A 23338-nucleotide genomic window follows, 5' to 3' on the forward strand; every position below is an offset into this window, starting at 1 on the left:
CACCTGAGAGAATCATTCATCAGTTTTAAAGAGAAATCGCTGCTGCTTTTCTGAGCAGGTGCCACAGAACTGCCCACGTGGAAAGAGCTCAATTGACAACAGTCTCCACAATTAAAAACATTATGACTCAACGTCTGTAATCGTTTCTTGTCATTTCAAGGAGTAGGGCAGACCTCTGGATCTTATGAGACCCATTTGTTGTAGCTGGGTCCCTTGCTGTGGAGGATCTCTGCTTATTACCATGAGGTGAGACCCAGGGCACCGCTAAAATGTACTTCATGTAAGCGTATATTTTAAGTCAAACCATCACAAGTAACCCTATACAGTGAGAATCTGTGTAATGGTTTTCTTGGAAGCAGTTGAAGGCAGAAATTTCTTTAAATAACAGCATTTGCAGCTGCTTGCTCAGGCTGGCAAGCCACCTCTGCAAATAACAGCATTTCTTCCATCCTCTCAACAGCTCTGCCCCGTGGACAGATTGGCTTATCGTTCTCAACTTTATTTTGTTAAGTAAGCTCTATGTGGGCCCTGAACTCACAACCGGGAGATCAAGAGTTGCTGGCTCCATCGACTGAGCCAGCCAGGCACCCCTATCATTCTCCACTTTAGATAAATGTGTGGACGATCACAGAGGCTACGTGACTTGCTCAAGGTTGTTCGGTGAGTCAGTGTCAGCACAGGGGCTGCTGACCCCAAATTCACACTTGTCAGAGTTGCCTGACAGGAGTCAAGAAGACCAGTTGGAGAAGAAGAAGCTGTCCTGTCTGTGCTGGCCACAGCACACCCACAAAGAGTCAGAATCGCTGGGGTCAAGTACAAACAGTTTATTTTTCTATAAAGAGCAAAGTACAAAGAGTCAGGGAGGGCAGCTGAGCCTGGACGAGCAACAGTGGGCAGGCCCTGGGGCCTGACCGAGGTTGGAGGAGGCCCCGGCGGCTGCCCCAGGACTAAAGAGGGTCCAAGGCATGGCCAGTCAGGGGACCCCCGCACGGTGGTGGAGAAGGAGCATGGGGAAGTGAGGCAGAAGCCCGAGACTGCCGGTGGGACTCACACAAAGCCAGGCTTCACGGATGAGCGGCGGCAGTTAGGGCAGCTGCGTGTCCCATTGTTCTGCAGGCACCTGGGGACGCGAAGGGCTCTGTCCACTCACTGAACGCATGCTTCCGTCCTGGGCCTGGGCTCTCTCTCCTCCCCTCCCCTCCCCTCTGTAGGATCTGGGAAGGTGTCTAGGCAGAGGGTAGGGCCCCCTGGATCCTGCTTGCCCCTGGCACTCTGTCCTGAGCCTTCCAGAAGGCCAGGAGTCAGGAGATGGGCATGGAGGCCGGTACCTGTGTAGCCCTGGGTGTCTGAATCTCATGGCCTTTGAGAGGCCTCTCTGAATTCTCTTTGGGGAGGATAATGGCCACCTCAAAGGGCTGCTGGGAGGATTCACTGAGTTAATAACAGGGGAAGCACTTAGAACAGGCTTGGAATGCAGAGAGCACTATGTTCAGTGTCACTATCGTGGTTAGGCCAGCTGGGGCCCTAGCGTACCCCAAAGGGACCCTGGGTGCCCCCTGCCCACCGGCCAGGAGCCCTCACCTGAGATGGAAGATGTGGGAGCAGGGCAGGGCCTGCAGCCGGCTGTTCCTCTCGCCTATGGACTCGCCGCACAGGCCGCAGTAGAGCTCCGTCTCCTCCACGCACTCATGGAAGCGCACTACGTGCGCACGCAGCTCCCTCTGCAGCCCCTTGCTGCGATAGATGCTCTCGCTCAGGCAGTGCAGCTTGAGTTGGCTCAGCTGGGGCCGGCAGGGACGGGAGGGTGGGTGTAGGGGACAAGACCAAGTCACTACTGGAGAGCCTCCCTCCTTGTCCAGCCCCGGAGGCTGTCCCCGAGGGACCACCAGGCAGTCAGGACCCACAGGGCCCGGTCCTGGCTGCGTTCTGGCCTTCCTGATGGGCCCAGGAAAAAACGTCTTGCCCTCCCTGGGCCTTTGTTTCCCCTCATGCAGAATGAGGAGGTGGATGAAGTAGGTGGTCCTCACCCCTAGAACTAGCTGGGAATCCCATGTTTTTGAAGCATTTTATTGACAAAATCTGCTGCAAGGACTCTGTAATAATTGATTTGCTGTCCTGTTTTTGTTAATTAAATATATACACCACCTCATCAGCATTTCTGGCCAACCTGAGATATGTGGGTAAAACTGGGTATAATCTAGCCAAAACCAAAGATATTTGGCATTTTAGTTGGGATGTACACCGGATCCCAGAGGATTTCACATCTTCTAGAAGACTTGAAGAAACACTGAGGCTATTTTCAACATTTAAAGGTTTGGATACAATTATTAAATTTGAGAGGCCACATGCACTATGGAAGGAACATGGGCTTTGAAGTTAAGACAGACCAGGTCCCGGGGCACCTGGGGGCTCAGTCGGTTGAGCGTCCGACTTCTGCTCAGGTCATGATCTCACGATTCGTGAGTTCAAGCTTCACACTGTGCTGATAGCACAGAGCCCACTTCAGATCATCTGTCCCCTTCTCTCTCTGCCCCTCCCCCGCTCGTGCCCTCTCAAAATACAGAAAACATTAAAAACAAAACCAAAACAACTGACCAGGTCCCAAGTGTGGGACCTGGAGCACCTCTCTGAGCCTCACTTTCCTCAGCTGTAAAATGGGGCTTGCAGTACCCACCTTGCAGGGAGATAGTGATGACTGGGATCAATACCCAGAAGAACCTGTGCGTGCCCAGTTCTCAGTGGGTGGGGGGCCCACTGTTAGGGGTTTTAATGCCCATCAAGCTCTGAGGACTTCTGATCTCCTCTGAGCTATGGAATTCTTGCCCTGCCCTCTAAAGTGCTCTCTGTGTGGAAGAGAAACAGCCAGGGTCTGGGAACGGGTGGGGCAACTCCTGGAGATCCAGAAGGGCTCAGGGCATGTGTGGGCTCTCAGGACAGCCCTCCCCACACACCCAAGATCCCACCTTGGGCTCTTGACTCCAGACCCAGAAGACAGAATCAGGTCTGACCTTGTTCCCCACTTCCTCGGCCAGGTCCTGGGCTTTCTCGATGGCATCCAGAGCCTGGAAGACACGGGGCCAGGGCCGCAGGCAGAGCTGTCTGACAGAGGCCCTGGCTCACAGGAAAGGGAGGGCTAGGGAGGGGTGGGCCTGGGGAGGGAGCTGGGCAGCTGCCCCGTGTGTGCATGTAGCAGAAGGAGGCTGGAGCACAGTCGCAGAGCTCTATGGGCAAGTCACCTGCTGCCTCAGTTTACTCAGATACAGAATAGGAAGAACATTTCTGTCTCTTTGGGTGTCGTGAAATCATGAAAGCAGTTAAAGCATCCTGAATTCAAACCCAGTTCTGGCCCTTTACTAGCTGTGGGTCTGGGCACCTCATGGGCCTTCTCTGAGTCGGGAAAATGACTTGGAATGTACCCGCCTCATGGGATTCGGGTGAGCCTGACGTCAGACAAAGTGTCCGAAAGAGTCCTGCCCAGAACCAGCCCCACAGATTTCTGGGTGACCCACCGGCTCCAAATAGGGGCAGTGGGGAAAGCCGGGAACGGTAGGAAGGAGATCGACCTCACCTTGTCCAGTGCCTTCCTGGCTATCCAGCATTTGGCCACGCCCAGCAGCACCTGCACCTGCCCCAGGCGGTTTCCAATCTCAGTCATGATGCTCATGGCGGAGTCGTACCTGGGGAAGGCTGTCTGCACAGCCAGGTGGAGGGTGGAGTCGGACTGGGCCAGGCCTACAACCCCTCCCTCCTCTCTCCAGTGACCTCACCTCCAGGTCCCCACGGCTCCGGTGGATGTCAGCAAAGCAGAGCAGGCAGAGTGCCTGTAGTGGCCGGTCCCCATGCTGCAGTGCAATCTTCATAGACTCCTGTGAGGGAGGCTGGTCACTCAGGCCTGCTCATCTGCCCACCACTGGGGTGTCATCGCTCAGTGGGCCCCGCTGACAAGGGTGGCCAGGGATCGCCAACATCCTCAGAGCCCAGTACACCTAGCACCGTGCTGAGGCCCCACGCGCTGAACCGCGGAGGCCTCGCGACACCCAGGGGAGTGGACACTGAGGCTTAGAGAGCAGAAGTGATTTGATCAAGGCCACCCGGCTAGCAAGTGGCAATGCTAGGATTTGAACCCAGGTCAGTGGACCTCCAGAGACTGGCTCTCTTCCTACTTAAAGTGTCCCACAGAGGGTGTGTATGGGGTGGGCAGAGGGAAGGGCCTGGAAGGGAGTGAGGTTTGGGGATGGTGGAATAAACGCATCCTTCAGGGGCTCTTACAGAAGCCAGGCCAAGGGCAGATCTTGGGGCCCTCAGTGGGCTGATGTGGAAGGAGGACACCCTGGCCCACACCACCACCCTCCACCTGCCGCCCTTCCCTCCTGCCCCACCTCACAACACTCCATGGCGCTACCCAGGTGGCCCAGCAGGCGATATGCCACGGCCATGTGGTACTGGCTCATGGCCCGGTACTTGAGGCTCCAGCCTTTGCCGTAGTCGTTAACGAGCTCTGCGGCCTTGCAGGGGAAGAACAGGGCTTTCTCGTAGTCCTGCGGGGGACACAGAGAGGAGGTGGGACAAGATGGGACACACCGAATGGCAGGAGCTGCCTCTAAGTCAAGGGCTCCAGGGTCTGGCTTCTCCAGGAATCAGGGGTACCCACAGGCCCCACCGGCGTTCAGTCATTCCTTTGAGAATCCAGGGATAGAGTGATCCCGGCAGGGGGAACAGCCGGTGCAAATGTGTGGGCTCCGTGAACTTTCATCTGGTTTGCTGACGGATCCCAAGAGCCTAGCACAGTTCTTGGCACTTAGTAGACACATCATGACTATTGTTGAGTGAAGGAATGAATGAGAAGGTACTCATTCTCCTCACTGGGTCCCAGTGGGGCCCCTTAGCTTCAGAGACACGTGGCAGGGAGAGTACCAGACACCCCACCCCTAGCATCTGCCCCCTGGTACCCAGAGCAGGTGCTCACCGAAAGCTCAGTGACCGATTGCCAGCGCAGTCTGCTCCGAAGAACAGACCACTGAGGCAAAGAAATCACTCCCTTGTCCTTTCTTGCTCCTCCAACCTCCAAATCAGGAGGCGATGCCAATGTCCTCAGGGAAAACAGAAGAAAGTCAAAAAGGACTCTCCCCTCTCCACCTTCTCCACCAAATCCGCGAGATCGACCACTCTCTGCCTCCCTCCTGCCACCGTGGAGGAGGGTTCCTGGCTCCCACAGATGTCAGTCCCTCCATGGAGCTCTGGAACAAATCCCCTGTCTCTTTCAACTCGATCATGCCCATCGGTGTACAAACGCATTCTGGTGTTTCTTACCTCATTAGAGAAAATAAATCAAAATCAAACAACCTTCTTTTGACCTCATGTCCCCCTTCAGCTACAGCCCCATTGCTCTGTCCTTTCTCATAGAAAATCTGTGTGATCTCTCGCTTAATAGCTAACAAGCATCTCCCAGTTAATATGACTGAAAGAGAATTCTCGATAACCCCAATAAAAACCAGTTCCTCACAAAATTTGTTACATACTTTTTAGTTTTATTTAGTTAAGTAATCTTTATGCAACATGGGTCTGGAACTCAGGACCCCAAGGTCAAGAGTCACATGCTCCACCAACTGAGCCAGCCACGTGCCCCTTGTTAGATACTTTTTAATGTGAAGCCATGTAAATGTTTTACAGCTTCAAATTTTTTTTATTTTTGTTTAAATCCTAAATAAAAGGGGGCAACTGGGTGGTTCAGTCAGTTGGGCGTTGGACTCCTGATTTCGACTCAGGTCATGATCCTAGGATCGTGGGTTTGAGCCCCACATCGGGTTCTGTGCTTAACGTGGAGCCTGCTTAAGATTTCCTCTCTCTCTCCCTCTACTCCTCTCCCTCACTCACATTCTCTCTCTTAAAAAAAAAAGAAAGAAAAGGAAAAAGAAAATTTAAATAAATGACCCTAATTGCGTATCATCATACGAATATTCTAATTAATTATAATGTTTAATTATACTATTATTATAATGATACTGCAATATAATATTAAATATAATTCTATAATATATTATTACATTATAATGTATTATATTAACATAACCACACAGAAAAAATTATTTCAGATGACCTTGGTATATATGTAGTTGGACAGTTCATCCACAGTAGAATATATGATAAAGACAAAAGAATAGCAAAGGAATCTTTTATTTATTTTTTAATTCTTTTAATGTTTTTATTTATTTTTGAGACAGAGAGAGACAGAGCATGAACGGGGGAGGGTCAGAGAGAGAGGAGACACAGAATCTAAAACAGGCCTCAGGCTCCCAGCTGTCAGCAGAGTCCGATGCGGGGCTCAAACTCATGGACCGCAAGAACATGACCTGAACTGAAGTCGGACGCTTAACCGACTGAGCCACCCAGGCGTCCCGAACAGCAAAGAAATCTTAAACATCTTTCAGTTGTCTTTTTCTTTTAAGTAATATTGGTATTGTCTTTTGAAAGTACTTTGTGTATTTTGTATGTTAAAATACGTAATTATGTTGCTAAAAGTCAACACTTTCAGCCTAAGAGAAAAGAAAATCAAGATTAAAATAAATTACGGAAAATCCTGAAACATTAGATTTGAATTGCAAATATTAGCATAAACTTCAGTTGTCTTGGCAACTAAAAAGATTTAGAAGCCATGACAACCCAGTTGCAATGAGCACCTTGAGAACCCACGTTTGGTCTTTAATACAATTTCCCACTAAAAACAGCCCAGAGAAATGGCTAATTCCAGGTCTGGGGCAGCAAATATACAAAATGAGCCTGAGACAGCTTATTCTTCCAGAAAACAAGAACACTTTCAGTGTTTAAATGAAGTCTTGCCAAAAGGACACAGGAGCCATAGTGAAGGAATTCTGGTAACTAAAGTTAAGATAATTTGACCCTTGTAGGGGCACCTGGGTGGCTCAGTCAGTTAAGCGTCCGACTTCGGCTCAGGTCATGATCTCACAGTCCGTGAGTTCGAGCCCCGCGTCGGGCTCTGTGCTGACAGCTCAGAGCCTGGAGCCTGCTTCGGATTCTGTGTCCCCCTCCCCTCAGCTCCTCCCCTGCTCACACTCTGTCTCTCTCTGTCTCAAAAAAAAAAAAAAAAAAAAAAAAAAAAAAAAAAAAAAAAAAAAAAAAGATAATTTGACCATTGCAAAGAACAATACTGACATTAACTGAAGACTATCGAATATTTTTTAAAATCCAGGATTTTATAATGATACTCCAAAAGAAGAAAGCAAAACAAATAAGTGATCTGATCCTTGAAGGCAGCTATGACAACAATTCCTTATTACGAAAGTGGTAATGAAAGGAAAGAGGAAGGTACTTATTCCACCTTTCCTGTCGGAACTGTGTTTTGGAGAAGCCAATTAGCCCCACGCGAAGGGGGAGAGTTCGTCCTTCCCGAGAAATCCGGGCAGCAGTTAGAGAAGGAATGGTAAGAGCTTGGAAATCGCCATTTCATTACAGTTGAAATAAGAGAAGTGATTCAGACAACAAACATCACTAGATGCTAAAACCGTTATGGGAAATGTTACTGCAGAACTGAATATTCACAGGGAGCCACAGTGTCAACACCCCAAGCTCACCTGCTGGTCACGAAAAGAGAAATGCGACCCCTCAAACAGAGGGATCAGGCTGTCGCCCCCTCTATCGGATTTGATACAACACGAGGTGAGCAGCAGGGCTTACACAGTCTTCTTACCAAAAACGTGTGACCTGACTCTTCCCAAGTCATTAAGTTCCAGTTCCCAGGGGGCAAAGGAGAGAAAAAAACCAAGTCAAAGGACTCCTTGCGGAAGCAATGGGACAGTGAGATGAAACGTGTTACAGGGCAATGGGTGCCTTCTTCGATAAAAATTATAAAGGGGCACCTGGGTGGCTCAGTCGGTTAAACATCTGACTTCAGCTCAGGTCATGATCTCCCGGATCGTGGGTTCGTGCCCTGCATCGTGCTCTGTGCTGACAGCTTGGAACCTGCTTCTCTCTCTCTCTCTCTCTCTCTCTGCCCCTCCCTCCCCACTCTGTCTCAAAAATAAATAAAACTTTTTAAAACATTTTAAATCATAGACAATAAAGGGGAGAAATTTTCTGTTGGAAAAGACTTAAGGGACGTAATTCCTGCTGCACATGTGCCTTTTACTTGTGTTCCAATTTATAGAAGCTGAGGGTAAAGGCGTGTTTTCAGCATAAGCAGAGAAATTTATAATTGTGATTATGTAAGAAAGTGTCCTTATATAAGAAAATGTCTTTTTTTTTTTTTCTTTCAGGGATACATACTGAACTACTTTGGGGTAAAATACCACGATATCTCTAATTTCATATCATAACACTTCAGTTAAAATATGTAAGTCAACTATGGCAAAATATTAATAATTGTTAAATCTAAGTGGGTATATGCAGATTCATTATAGTATTCTATTTTCCTATATGGTTACTTTTCTTTGTAATAAAAAAGGTTTTAAGACACCTCGTCCCTCTCCCATCCTATCAAATCTCACTGAATGGATTCTTCAAAAAAATTTTTTTAAGTTTATTTATTTTGAGAGAGAGAGAGCGTGAGTATAAGCCAGGGAGGGGCAGAGAGAAGGAGAGACAGAATCCCAAGCAGGCCCCTAGCCATCAGTGTAGAGCCCCATGTGGGGCTCTAACCACTAACCCACAAGATCATGACCTGATCTGAGATCAAGAGTCTGATGCTTAACCCACTGCGCCACCCAGGTGGCCCTGAATGGATTCTTCATACACCTAGTTGCTGCAAACAAAATCCTCGGTGTTGTCCTGGCTGACTCTCATCTCCTCACACCCCACCTCCAGTTCATCAGCATTTACACACCCAGTTACCCCCAGATTTATTAAGCATCTACTGTATGCCAGGCATCAATGCCCCCCTCCCCCCGCCCCTGTGGGCCAAGAGCAGCCTGGATGCCTTGGGGTCCCAGGAGAACCAACACTGGACCAGAAAGAAGCCTGTGGTCACTGCCCCCATCAGTTCATTCGCAATCTGCCTTCTCCCCTCCCCCCTCCTTACCTCTTGGACCTCACCACCTCCTACCTCCTTCTCACACACCTGCTGCCATCATGCTGGCCTCCATCAGCCCTGGAACATGCCAGCTATTTCCCTTTCCTGTCCTGCCCAGAGCAGGGTTTTGCTTTAGCTGTTGTCTCCTTTTTCATGCTTTTGCCAGATTTCTGCATGGCTCACCCTCTCGTCTGCTTCCAATCACCAGGCTGATGCCACCTCTATGAAGCCTTCCAATCACCCTATTTGAAGCTGCAACACTCCATCCTTGGCGCTTCCCACCCCCTTTTCCTTCTTTCCTTTCTCCTGAGCACTTTCTTCTACCCCTTCTTCTTCTCCTCCTCCTCCTCCTCCTCCTCTCCCTCCTCCTCCCCTCCCCCCCCTCCTCCTCCTCCTCCTCCTCCTTCTTCTTCTTCTTCTTCTTCTTCTTCTTCTTCTTCTTCTTCTTCTTCTTAATGTTTACATGTTCATTTTGAGAGAGAGAGAGAGAGAATCCCTAGCAGCCTCTGCACTGTCGGCACGGAGTCTACGTGGGGCTCCAGCCCACAAACTGAGAGATAAGACCTGAGCCGAAATCAAGGTTCAGATGCTTAACTGACTGAGCCACCCAGGCGCCCCTCTCCTAAGCACTTTCTAGCATGCTCTATGATTGACTTACTGATGGTGTTTATTTGTCGTTTTCTAGAATGCAACCTTTACAAGGCCAGAGGCTTTGTTGTTGTTTTCCCTGCTTGCATCCCAAGCCAACAGAGCCCGGCAATACATATTTGATGAATGAATTCTTACAACCATGCTGGAGGGTGGGCCCTATTCTCCCTCATTTTATAGCTGCACCTACCAAGGTTCAGAGAGGAAAGGTGCTGTGTCCAAGATCACACAGCAAAACACACGGCAGTGCGGCTTCCTGGCCTGTCCTCACACAGGAGCCTCCCATTTCCCAGGAAGGCAGACAGACCAAGGTTTGAATTCTGTCTCTGCCCTTCCTGGTGAGTCTTTACCATCCCTCTCAGACTCTCCTACATGGGAGGACTCAGCGAGGTCCTGAATGGGGAGCGGGGCTTGTGCGAGGGTGTCAGGGGACCGGAGCCCTCCGCCGCCCTCCCTCCCCCTGGGCCCAGGCCCACCTTGACCTGGGCATAGAAGCTGCCCAGGCTGCAGCAGACACGGCACTCGAGCATGGCATCATCGTTGTTGTGGGCATAGCGCAGGGCCTTCTCGAAGCTCTCCAGGGCCTTCTGGAAGAGGCTGAGGCCCAGAAAGGCATTGCCCATGCTCAGGCTGACCTGGCCTCCGAGCTGGGCGCCTGCCCTGGTGCCAGGCAGGCCAAGGCAGGTCTTGCAATAGGAGACGGTCTTGTGAAACTCACACAGCTTCTCGTTGCTGCGCGCCAGGTTCAGGTAGCTCTCCAGAAGGAGGTCAGCATCCTCCAGCTCCCGAGCGGTGTCGATCTGCACCACAGCGAACTGCCAGGAGGGTGGGGGCAGGTGTCTTCCACTTGGACTCTGAGCCTCCGACCCAAACCTCCTCCCTGCCTCACAGCCGAGGCCTAGGACCCAGCCCCCGGCTCGGACCCAGCCCGGCCTCAGACGAGTTCTCTGCTCCCCAGCCATAGGCGAGAAGTGTCAGCCCTGAAACCAAACTCAGATCCATAGCTTTCACCTTTCGGCCCGAGGCTACATGGGCCTCCCACTCCCGGCCCCAAACCTGGATCTCCACGTCCCCTGGGGTTCTGACTCAGAATCCCAAAAGGGAAGTCTGGAGCCTTCTCAGACCTGGCCAGGAGATCCCCGAACTCTGAAGCTAAGAAGTTCGGTCTCCGTTTCAGACACCCAAATTCAAGGCCACAGGGCCCTAGATGGGACTCAGAGCCCCCCACGGGGCCGTGCTGCTAGCCCACGGGACGCGGGGGAGTCTGAGGAGGCGGGAGGGTCGGGAGCCGGGGCGGGGGGTAGCCAGCCAGGCCCACCTTCAGCATCTCCTTGTAGCGGCCCATCTCCGAGTGCGCCGTGACCAGGCAGCCCAGCACGCGGAAGCGCCCCACGAGGTCCGCGCTCTTCTCCAGCACCTTCATCCACACGTGCAGCGCCTTCTCTGTCTGGTTGGACTGGTACAACTGGAGCCCCTTCTCGATCTGCTGCTTCGTCTGGTCCTGCCCCATCCTTCCAGAGCCCTGCCCGGCACACGGAGAGATCCTGGTGGCTGCGGGCTTCTAGGCACTCATGGCGGGGACCACGGTGCCGGCTGCCCACGGAGCCACGGGCAGGAAAGCAGCACCAGGCAGGAGGCGAGCAGGGCCTGGATGGAGAGCAGGCGCCACCCTGGGAACAAAGCTGGTGCAGCCCCTGATCGCAGCTGTCCCTGCCAGTTGGGGCCACGTGGCCGCTGAGGAATGTCAGCCACAATGTCATGCGGGCCTCTGCTGCACCCACCCCAAGCTGGGAGCTGGCTGCCCAGGGATGCAGGCACCCTGCTCCCTGGGCAGCCCCGTGGGTGTCTCTTCGGCACCGCTGAAACTGGCCCCAACTCCCCTGGCAGGACAGGCCCTCCCCGGAGGCTGGCCAAGGAGCTGCCTCCAGAGGTGGGCTGAGGAAGCAGGGATGAGTGAGGCGGTTGACCAGCCCCGAGCCCTGCCCCTCCCCATCGCAACCTTCCCCCTAGACCCACCGTCCCCCAGGATTTGTTTCTGTGATTCGCCGGGCACTGCACCGAGGCCTCTTACACACGCACATGCCCACACCGTCCCCAACACCCAGTGCTTAATCGCAGTATGACCCGAGCCTTGTGATTCACCCCTGCGCCTCAGCTTCCTCGTGTCAGATGAGGATAATAATAGGCTAATAAACCCTAACTCACAGGGTTGTTAGGAGGCAGCATAGGGTAGTGGGGAACAGCGTGGACTCTGGAGTCAGGCTGATTCTGCCATTTATTAGCTGTGTGGGCCGTGTGACTTTGGGCAAGAGTACCGTTACCTACCTCGGTGGATTGTTAGAACTCAGTGTTGAAGAAGCTGTAGAAAAGCAAGAGGTCATCCCGAGCTGTGTCCACCTGCTCCATGGCGCACTACCCACCAGGGACAGGAGTTGACCCTTGAACATTTAAAAAGTGTCCCAATTCCAATCCCCTTCCCAGTTTGGAAAGGTTCCTAATAATGTGCTTTAGTGCCAGACACTGTGGAGAAGGGCAACATCTTTTCTAAAATTTATTTTATTTTTTATTTCGAGAGAGAGAGAGCATGCAAGGGGGGAGAGGGGCAGAGGGAGAAAGAGAGAGAGAGAGAGAGAGAGAGAGAGAGAGAGAGAGAGAATCTTAAGCAGACTCCATGCTCAGCACAGAGCCTGATGTGGGGTTCGATCCCACAACCCTGGGATCATGACCTGAGAGGAAACCAAGAGTCAGACACTCAACCAACTGAGCCACCCAAGCCACCTGCCCTTCTTTTTTTTTTAGATTAAAAAATTTTTGAATATAAGTTTAATGTTCTTTCTTAATTTTTTAAAATTTATTTTTGAGAGACAGAACGCGAGTTGGGGAGGGGCAGAGAGAGAGGGAGACACAGAATCCGAAACAGGCTCCAGGCTCTGAGCTGTCAGCACAGAGCCCGACGCGGGGCTCAAACCCATGAACCGTGAGATCATGACCTGAGCTGAAGTTGGACGCTTAACTGACTGAGCCACCCAGGCGCCCCTAAAAATTTTTGAATATAAGTTTACTTAAAGAAGTAGGTTCTCAGAGAGAGAGAGAGAGAGAGAGAGAGAGAGAGAGAGAGAAAGTACAAGCAGTAGAGGGAGAGAGAGAATCCCAAGCAGGCTCCGTGCCCAGTGTGGGGCCTGACACAGGGCTTGACCTGAGGACCCTGAGATCATGACCCAAGCTGAAACCAAGAGCCACCCTGGCACCTTATGTAGAGCTGTCTTATATAGAGATCTATTTGGAGAGCAGAACGTCTTAAATAGAGAGCAGACGCTTGAAATATTGGGGGTCCTAGTATTGAGACACTCTAGGTGACAGGGCCCTGCCAATCCCACCAGCTCGTCTCCCCTGATTTTTCTCGTTCTTCTCTGCACACCAGGCTCTTTCTTGCCCCAAGGCAAAAATCCTTCTTTCAGGATGAACAGAGTTTTTAGTATATTCACAAATTTGTGCATTGATCACCATTACTTCCAGAATATTTTTACCACATCAAAAAGAAGCCCCATACTGATGAGAAGTCACTCTATCCCCCCCCATTATGGCTGAATTGGTGCCCTCCCTGATCCATATGTTGAAGACTTACCCCTAGATGGGATGCACTTAGAGACACCATCTTTTTTTTTTTTCAATTTTTTTTTAATGTTTATTAAGTTTGGAGTGAGAGAGTGTGAGTGGGGGAGGAGCAGAGAGAGAGGGAGACACAGAATCTGAAGCAGGCTCCGGGCTCTGAGCTGTCAGTACAGAGCTCAATGCGGGGCTCGAACTCACAAACTGTGAGATCATGACCTGAGCTGAAGTCAGACGCTTACCAACTGAGCCACCCAGGCGCCCCATAGACACCATCTTTAAAGAGGTAAAATGAAGTCATTAGGGAGGGCCCTAACCTAATATGACTAGTGTCATAAGAGAGAGATCAGGACACAGACACACACTGTAAGACCAAGTGAGGACATAGACAAAAGACAGCCACCTTCAAGTCAAGGAGAGAGGCCTCAGGAGGAACCCACCCTTTCAACACTTGATCTCTGACTTCTGGCTTCTAGAACTTTCAGAAAATAAATTCCTACTGTTTAAGCCACTCAGTCTATGGTACTTTGTTATGGCAGACCGAGCAAATTAATACACCCCACAACCACTATCTACTGTCTTTTTAAAAAATTATATTTTTTAATTTTTAAAGTCTATTTAGTTTTGAGAGAGAGAGAGAGAGAGAGAGAGAGAGAGAGAGAGAGAGAGAACAAGCAGGGGAGGGGCAGGGAGAGGGAGAGAGAGAATCCCAAGCAGGCTCCACACTGTGAGAGTAGAGCCCGATGCAGGGCTTGAACCCATGAACTGTGAGATCATGACCTCAGCCGAAACCAAGAGTCAGATGCTTAACTGACAGAGCCACCCAGGCACCCCCACTATCTACTTTCTATGGAATTGCCTATTCTGGACATTTCATATAAATGCAATCATAAAACAAGCCGCCTTTTGTGACTGGCTTCTTTCACAGAGCATCATGTTTTCAAGGTTCATCCATACTGTACTTTATTCCTTTTTACAGCTGAATAGTATCCATTGGATAGACATACCATTTTATTTAACCATTCATTAGTTGATGGATATTTGGGGGTTGTTGCACTTTTGGGCTGTAAAGAATAACCATGCTATGAACATTCATGGACAAATCTTCTCATTTTCTATTTAAAATTTTTTAAACTTTATTTATTTATTCTGAGAGACACAGTAAGTGGGAGGAGGAGTAGAGAGAAAAATCCCAAGCAGGATCCACACTGTCAGCACAGAGCCCAATGCAGGGCTCGAACTCATGAATCATGAGACCATGACCTGACCTGAAATCAAAAGTCAGACAGTTGGGCACCTGGGTGGCTCAGTCGGTGAAGTGTCTGACTTCAGCCTAGGTCGTGGTCTCACCGTTCCCGAGTTTGAGCCCCATGTCGGGCTCTGTGCTGACAGCTCAGAGCCTGTTTCAGATTCTGTGTCTCCCTCTCTCTCTGCCTCTCCCCAACTCGCTCTCTGTCTCTATCTCTCAAAAATAAATAAACATAAAAAAAAAAAAAAAAAGGGTTGGACGCTCAACTGACTGAGCCACCAACATACTCCCATGTTTTCATTTTTTGTGGTGTTCAACTTCTGAGGAATTGCCAACCTGTTTGCCCCAGGGCCTTTGTACCTCTTGATTCCTTTCTTCCTCCTTACCCCAATATTCTGCCTAGTTACATTCTAGTTAGGGGGAATCAGCTTATTATGCTCTTGTGGAGAATCACATTCCATTCTGACACAAGACTTACCTCTATAATTTTATATTCATCAATAAGGTTATTTGCTTAACATCTGTTTCCCTACTCACATGTGTGGGCATGTCTCTGTCTCATCCACCGCTGACTATCTCCAGGGCCAGGCCAGGCATGGCCACTCAATGAACATGCTGAATGAATGAATGGGAAAAGGGGGAGGAACAAAAGTCTAATTTTGAAATTCAAAGCAACCGCTGCAGGCTTCACAGCCAATCTGCCATGTCCTGCCTCATCCTGGGGAAACCGAGGTGTGGGCAGAGCTGGCTTCCTCTTTACTGTGAGGCACGTGGGTCCAGAGAGGGGCAATCTGGAGCAGGAGGGCTCACAGCCAGTTCAGGAGTCCATGCCCCAGGGTCACAGCGCAGCAGAGGGTGGAGAGGATGTAGGGAAAAGACCCATGGGGCCAGGCAAGGTCAGGGGCACTCCCCAGGGGGAAGTGCTCTTGAATCCCCACCACGGAACCTGGGAAAGGGGGAGAGAGGAAGTTTCGGTGGCCAGCCAAGGAGCCATTCGCACAGGAGTGTTGGCTGGGATCTTCCTCTCATCTGGGAAGGTGGGTCCTTGGTGAAAGTTAACCTCCAGAGGGGAAGGAAACTGGGCCCACAGGGAAAGTGAAAGACCTAGCAGATTCACTCCCGCTCAAAAGTCTAGACCTGAATTCATCTTGGTCTTTGGCAGGAAGGAAAGGACAGGGGCAGCCTACATCTGCCCCAAAGGAGTCTGGGTACCTTTTGGGTCCCTGGGAACTCACATGATCTCAGAACTTGAAAACTGGGCAGGAGAAAGTTTCCCTCTGTCCCCCAGTCAGCCCTTTACGGACTACTGCACAGTTATGTCAAGGTCATGCTCCTTTAGGGCAAAGGCTGTGGTTTGTCTTTGTACCCTTAGCACCTGCACAGCCCCTGGTAAAGTGAGACCAACGGAAGAACGACAACTAAAATTTCCTGAGCTAAACATTTCCTTCAGTTTACAGATGAGGAAACTGAGGCACCGAGAGGTAACTTGACCTGCCCAAGACCACACGGCTAGAGACAGAGCAGGGACTGGATCTGAGCAGTGTGACCCCAGCGGTCCCTCTTTTTAAAAAATATTTTTTTTAACGTTTTATTTATTTTTGAGACAGAGAGAGACAGAGCATGAACAGGGGAGGGGCAGAGAGAGAGGGAGACACAGAATCGAAAGCAGGCTCCAGGCTCTGAGCCATCAGCCCACAGCCCGACGCGGGGCTCGAACTCACAGACCGCGAGATCGTGACCTGAGCTGAAGTCGGACGCTTAATCGACTGAGCCACCCAGGCGCCCCCCAGCAGTCCCTCTCTTAACCATGATACTGTCTCAGGAAGGAGGAGGGAGAGGGAGAAAAGTAAAGGGGAATTGGACACCCGTCTTCAGAAATCACAACAGAACAGAGGCTCTGGTCAGGGTGGCCAGAAGAAATGTATACAAAGGCGGCTCAGGAGAGGGTCAAGAGTCAAGCCTTGCTCACCAATGAACGGCAGTGAAGGCAGACAAATGGCCCCTGGAAGTCAAAAGGACAGATTGAAATGGTCCTTTCGGAGCCACTTAACCTCCCAGGGTGGTGTGGCACGGGGGCACGGAGGCTTCTACCAAGTGCCTTCTGTGTCAGGTACAAGCTACGTGCCTCACATGCTAGACCCCTGCTTTACAATCAAAAGTAGATGGGGTGCCTGGGTGGCTCGGTCGGTTGAGCGTCCGACTTTGGCTCAGGTCATGATCTCACGGTCCGTGAGTTCGAGCCCCACGTCGGGCTCTGTGCTGACAGCTCAGAGCCTGGAGCCTGCTTCCGATCCTGTGTCTCCCTCTCTCTCTGCCCCTCCCCTGTTCATGCTCTGTCTCTCTCTGCCTCAAAAATAAATAAACGTTAAAAAAAAATTATAATCAAAAGTAGAATCAGGGGTGCCTGGGTGGCTCAGTCAGTTAAGCTTCTGACTTCGGCTCAGGTCAGGATCTCACAGCTCTTGAGTTCAAGCCCCAGTCGGGCTCTGTACTGACAGCTCAGAGCCTGGAGACTGCTTCAGATTGTGTCTCCCTCTCTCTCTCTCTGTCCCTCCCACTCTCACACTCTGTCTCTGTCTCTCAAAAATAAATGAACATTAAAAAAAAATAGAATATTAAGTTTGGGGCTGAAGCAGGGGTCTCAATGTGGCATGCAAAGGCTGGAGACCTCTGAGTTGGTTGGCTACATTTGTTACCTCGGAGATTTTATATAAAACTCGGTATTTTCTGCTTCTCCTGGAGACAGGAGCTCAAACACCCTCGGTCCTGGTATTCTGCAGGTCAACCAGTCAGGTAGGCAGACCAGGAATGTCTCCTTCACCCACAGCCCCCACCTCACTCCCACTGTTTTTGCCTTGACACTGAGGCCCGGTGTCATCTGTCATGTTAGGTCGGCCTCTGTTCACTCACTTGCATTGCCTGCCTGGCCCCTGCTGCAGAAGCATGACAAATGTAACCACAGGGGACAGTCTCAGGCCCCCTCTGCCGGGATTTGTGGGATCCTTGGGCAGTTTGTTCCTCTCGACACATTCATTTTCCTGGTTGTAAATTGGGGTATCATCTCTCTGGTAGTTTCTATGAAAACGAGTCACTGAACTAACACCCCTATAACGGGCCTACTGAACCTTCCTGGAATTGGCTTTTACTGTTTGTAAGAGTGGAAAAACTAGAAATAATCTATGTCCAGTAGGAAAGTGGTGAAGAAACCATGAAATGCTCTGTAGCCTCTAAAACTGAAAGCTGTAGATGGTGGAGTACATACTGAGATGGAAGGGTGCCCGTGACATAGTAAACGAAAAACTGCACGCTGCAGAACATTCTGTACATTATGACACGATCTCATTTTTATTAACAAAAATTATATATGTACATATTTTTTGTATATAGAGAGAAAATTTCTGGAAGCACACTTACCCCATCTGTTTAACAGTTATCAATGGGCTGTGGGATGGGGAAACGCTCACTTCTAACTTTTATATACTTAGGGTTTTTAGCAAGTTGAGCAAGTGTTTGCCAGGGGCGGCCCTGTGCCAATCTCTCATCTTCCCAGCTCTGCTGGGTGGGTGTCTTCACTTCCATTTGGCACATGAGGAATGTGAGGCTGAGACAATCAAGTCACTCACTTGCCCAAGGTCCCAGGACTAGTGGTCCGACCAGATTAAGAGATTCCTCTGTTTCCGATTCTGTGTCTCCCTCTCTCTCTGCCCCTCCCCCGTTCATGCTCTGTCTCTCTCTGTCCCAAAAATTAAAAAAAAAAAACAAAAAAAAAAAAAAACGTTGAAAAAAAAAAAATTTTAAACAAAGGGGCGCCTGGGTGGCGCAGTCGGTTAAGCGTCCGACTTCAGCCAGGTCACGATCTCGCGGTCCGTGAGTTCGAGCCCCGCGTCAGGCTCTGGGCTGATGGCTCGGAGCCTGCAGCCTGTTTCCGATTCTGTGTCTCCCTCTCTCTCTGCCCCTCCCCCGTTCATGCTCTGTCTCTCTCTGTCCCAAAAATAAATAAAAAAAAAAAAAAAAAAAAAAAAAAAACGTTGAAAAAAAAAGAGATTCCTGAACAAATCTTTTCCCACCATACTCTAAAGCTTCTTCTATATAACTATTTAATAAAAAAAAAAAAAAAAACTAGAACCCTAAAATGATTTAAAAAAATTTTTTAACATTTATTTCCGAGAGACAGAGCGAGAGACAAAGCATGAGGCGAGGAGGGGCAGAGCGAGAGGGAGACACAGAATCCAAAGCAGGCTCCAGGCTCCGAGCTGTCAGCATAGAGCCCGATGAGGGGCTCGAACTCACAAACCTCGAGATTTGACCTGAGCCGAAGTCGGTCATTTAACCGACTGAGCCACCCAGGCGCCCCTGAAATGATTTTTTAAAAAGGTCATTGTGGGGGCACCTGGGTGGCTCAGTCAGTTGAGTGTCCAACTTTGGCTCAAGTCATGATCTTGCGGTTTGTGAGTTGGAGCCCCCCAGTGGGCTCACTGCTGTCAACGCAGAGCCTGCTTTGGATCCTCTGTCACCTTTCTCTGCCCGTCTGCTCATGCTCTCCCCAAAATAAACAAACATTTTTTAAAAATTAAAAAAAACTGAAAAGGTCATTGTGTCAGGCTCTGGGCACATTCAAGGATGACTGGGTCGGGGACAGTCTCAAGGCTAGAGGACCGCAGGTAGGTTCCCCTCTCTCGGAGTTCCCAGACTGCCGCGGGGGCTCTCCAGCAGCACAGGGCCAAGCAGGTGCTGGCACCAACTTCCTTGTGGGACAGGGCCTCTGGGGGCTGTCTTGGGAGTTGTATTAGCAGGGTCCCTGTAAAATGGCTCTAAGGGACTTGGCTGTCATTTGTTTCAAGGCCACTGAGGCCCTACGTTGAACCCAGGTACTGGCTGGGAGCGATGTATAAACAAGGTATGAAAGGAAAGGATCCCCTTTCTTCTGGAGTGGGTGGAAATTTCGAAATCAAACTCTAATGTAATTGGGGGCAGGGGGAGCACATCAAGAAGCTCTTGACCAAAATCAACTATCACCTTTTGGTATCTGTTCATCTATTCATTACATGTTTCCTGCATTACCTCTTACCTGCTAGCCCTTGGGGCTCCAAGGAGCCACTGAGCCATCCAGGTGCCCCTTGAGGTGGAACTTAAACAACGGTCCACCATAGACCCTCCCAAAGGAATATGCTCTACAGGGAGTTCGAAGTCAGGTTGACCTGGGTTAAAAACCTAACTTTCCTACTTAGAGCTATGTGACAATTGTAGCTTCTCTGTGCCTCAGTCTCCACCTTCCTATGCTGCCAGGTGCTGGGTGGAGGAGAACAGATACAATCCATAAATGGGAATTATTTTGTCATCTTTTTAAGATTTTTTTTTAACGTTTATTTATTTTTGAAAGAGACAGAGAGAGTGTGTGTGCGTGGTGGAGGGGCAGAGAGAGAGGGAGACACAGACTCCAAAGCGGGTTCCAGGCTCTGAGCTGTCAGTGCAGAGCCTGACGCGGGGCTCGAACCCGTTAACTGTGAGATCACGACCTGAGCAAAAGTTGGATGCTTAACCGACTGAGCCACTCAGGCACCTTGGGAGTTGTTTTGTCTTCTTAAAGGTAAAGTAATGCTGGGGCACCGGGTGGCTCAGTTGGTGAAGCGTCTGACTCCTGATTTCGACTCAGGTCACAATCTCAGTTGGTGAGTTTGAGCCCAGTGTGCTGATAATGCAGAGCCTGCTTGGCATTCTTCTCCCCTCCGTTCCCTACCCATTCCTGGCTCAAGCTCACACTATTCTCTCTCTCTCTCTAAGAAATGCAAAGTAACATCTAGAACAGTCCTGACCACTGTAACTAACTGCCGTGATGGAGATGTTCTAGGTCCCTCCACTGTCCAATGCAGGGGTCACTGGTCACATGTAGCTTCAGGGTGAAAGTGAGGAATGAAATTTATTTTAAACAGCTACCGTGGCTAGTGAGTAATCGAACTGGACAGTGTAGACAGGCCCAGAAGACAGCCAGATTCAGGGGGAGGCAGATGTACAGCAGGTAACCAGAGGAGCCAGGAGAGATGGAAGCGACAGGGGCTACAGACACGTGGCTGGACTGTGTGGAGAGCTCAGAAGGACCAGGAGTGGCAGGAGCAGGTGGCTCCTAATGCTGAGTTGCTTTCAAGCAGGGGGAGGAAAGAACAGGCCTCGGGAGGTAGCCCAAGCGAAAGCCAGACACAGAAGGCACATATTCTATGACTGCGTTTATAGGACACATCTAGAATAAGCAAATCTATAGCGCAGAAAGATTAGTGGTTGTCAGGGACTGGGGACAAGGAGGAGGTGAGAAGGGGAGTGACTGCTAATGAGTATGGGGTTTCTTTTTGGGGTGGATGAACATGTTCTAAAATTAGGCTGTGGTGATGGTTGCACAACACTGAAATCCAAAGACCTGTCCGCGCTAAGTGGGTGGATTGTAGACTATGAGATTTCTATCTCCATCAAGCTATTTAAAAATACCAAAACCTCAGGAGGCCTCAGGTCAGTGGGACCGCCCCCCCCCCCCACCCCGACTTGGGGGTGGAGGGGGTGTTGGTGGGGATGCAGGCACGGCTCAAGTCCTGGAGCCTCAACTGCAGGAGCATCAGGATGGCTCTTCTCAGTTGAACTGTGTTCCATTTCCCCTCCCAAGACTCTGACTTTGATTTAAAAAGCAAGAGCCATCCCTAGAGCTGAAGCCTTTACCGGGGAAGAGAAAGTCAACGTATGCAGAAGAAATTAAACACCAGATGGTGGGGGTTGGAAAGGACTCCTGAGAGAGAAGGAAAATGCTTCAGAGAGGCAGAAGGTGCAAGAAAAAACCCTCTCTGATCCCTCCTGGAAGGGCAATGCCATCAGACATTAGTATGACATTCCCAGAGGTAAAGTCACAAACCTGGTCTCATTTCCTTCCTAATGCCTTTCTTCATCAGGGACTGAGACGCTCAGGTGAGCACACTAGGTGAAGGACCTGGGAGCCTTAGGGCAGTGTGCTGGCTGAGAAAGCTGGTGCAGAGGCTGCCTCTGTGGGGAGCTGGGAACCAGGAGTGTGGCAACACCTAGGTCCGAGGATCCTATTAAAAAATAAAAGGTGTCTGCGTGTGGGTTTTAAAAAGGAATACAGTTTTAATTAAGATACAGCTATATGATTACAGAGGTGCACAAGCCTCAATATTATCTATTTATTTAAAGTTTATCGAGAAAGGGGCGGGGGGGGGGGGTGGAGGCACAGAGAGAGAGGGACAGAGAATCTCAAGCAGGCTCTGTACTGTCAGCGTGGAGCCCAACACAGAGTTCGATCCCATGAACCGTGCGTCATGACCTGAGCTGTAACCAAGAATTGGACACTTAACTGACTGAGCCACCCAGGCATCTCAAGCCTGAATATTCTTTTAAAGGTTAAAAAGAGTACTTTTGGGGGCACCTGGGTAGCTCAGTCGGTTAAGCGTCCAACTTCAGCTCAGATCGTGATCTCAGCGTTTGTGAGTTTGGGCCCCGCATCAAGCTCTCTGCTGTCAGGGCAGAGCTCACTTTGGATCCTCCGTCTCCCTCTCTCTCTGCCCCTCCCCCGCTCACACTCTCACTCTAAAATAAACATTAAAAAAACGTTGAGGGGCACCTGGGTGGCTGTTATGCGTCCAACCTGGGCTCAGGTCAGTGGGTTCCAGCCCCACAGTGGGCTTTCTGCCTTCAACACAGAGCCGGCTTCAGATCCTCTGTCCTGGTTTGTCTCCCTCTGCCCCTCCCCCACTCACATGTGTGCTCACACGCACTTTCAAAAAGGAATAAACATTTTAAAAAAAAGGTAAACAAAACTACCTTTGGCATATTCTGTTTTGCACATTTTCAAGAGAAACAATATCCTAAGGACAATGTTAAATTGAAAGATGTTAAGTTGTACTTCACGTTCTATTTTTATATCAGGTTCTATCTCAGGAGAACGAGAGTCCTAAGGCAAAGATTTGAAAAGACAAGATCTGCCACCTTGATCTTGAGTGACAGAAAAATTTGAGCTAGATGGGAGAGAACTTCAGGTTCAATCACCCTCTCATTACAGAGGAAACCAGTTGGGAAGGGAGTCCTCAAAGGAAGCCCCTCTCTACCTTGGCCTCATTTTCCAATGTGTGAAACGCCCTCTGTGAGAAGACACCTTACGGGCATACTGGTTATGTAGTTTAATGTGTATTTAAACACATAATGTAGGGGCGCCTGGGTGGCTCAGTCGGTCAAGCGGCCGACTTCGGCTCAGGTCATGATCTTGCGGTCCGTGAGTTCGAGCCCCGCGTCGGGCTCTGTGCTGACCGCTCAGAGCCTGGAGCCTGTTTCGGATTCTGTGTCCCCCTCTCTCTGACCCTCCCCCGTTCATGCTCTGTCTCAAAAATAAATAAACGTTAAAAAAAATTAAAAAAAAAAAATAATAAACACACAATGTACATTAAAAACAGAATTAAAATATCCAACTTACACCAGGTGGTGATGGTTGTACAGGACTGTAAATGTACTGAATGCCACTGGATTATCTACTTATGAGTGGTTTAAGAACATCTGGTGTTATATATGTATATTTCATCACAACGAAACAAAACATTAGGTAGAGAACAGTTGTGGCAGGACTGGCGCAGAAAGTGCCCCAGTCCTCCAAGGAAGCGGTGCCTTGTCAAGCGTGCGGACCATCCGTCTGGGAGCAGTGAGTTATTAGCAAATCCCTTCTACACCAAGATAGCTGCTCTAAGGGTGGGGGTGGGTGGGGGCCAGGTTGCAACAGTTCACCACCTGAGGGAACCACAAGAGTTGTAGGCCCCCCAGGTGCCCTC

General features: G+C 50.0%; 1 protein-coding gene across 1 annotated transcript; it reads right to left on the reverse strand.

Annotated features, from left to right (window-relative positions):
* Nucleotides 1-870: 870 nt before the first annotated feature.
* Nucleotides 871-21593, reverse strand: RAPSN (receptor associated protein of the synapse). The gene is made up of 9 exons (XM_042905336.1): nt 21421-21593; nt 10989-11192; nt 10147-10485; nt 4380-4538; nt 3768-3866; nt 3569-3691; nt 3009-3062; nt 1582-1781; nt 871-1120 (listed from the first exon to the last, which is right to left on the reverse strand). The coding sequence occupies exons 2-9, from the start codon at nt 11178-11180 to the stop codon at nt 1048-1050; spliced, it is 1239 nt and encodes a 412-aa protein (XP_042761270.1). The 5' UTR covers nt 11181-11192; nt 21421-21593; the 3' UTR covers nt 871-1047.
* Between the last annotated feature and the right edge of the window lie 1745 nt (nt 21594-23338).

The sequence above is a fragment of the Panthera leo genome, chromosome D1, assembly GCF_018350215.1.
Source record: "Panthera leo isolate Ple1 chromosome D1, P.leo_Ple1_pat1.1, whole genome shotgun sequence".
Lineage (NCBI taxonomy): Eukaryota > Metazoa > Chordata > Mammalia > Carnivora > Felidae > Panthera > Panthera leo.

Bases quoted from the DNA above. Each gene is read 5' to 3' on its own strand.
- RAPSN (XM_042905336.1), bottom strand. From the start codon at position 11,180: ATGGGGCAGGACCAGACGAAGCAGCAGATCGAGAAGGGGCTCCAGTTG. The intron at 4,539-10,146 runs GTGGGCCTGGGC...TGTCCCCCGCAG, and splicing joins GCTTCTATGCCCAGGTCAAG to GACTACGAGAAAGCCCTGTT. The intron at 3,692-3,767 runs GTGAGGTCACTG...CTGGCTGTGCAG, and splicing joins GGAGCCGTGGGGACCTGGAG to ACAGCCTTCCCCAGGTACGA.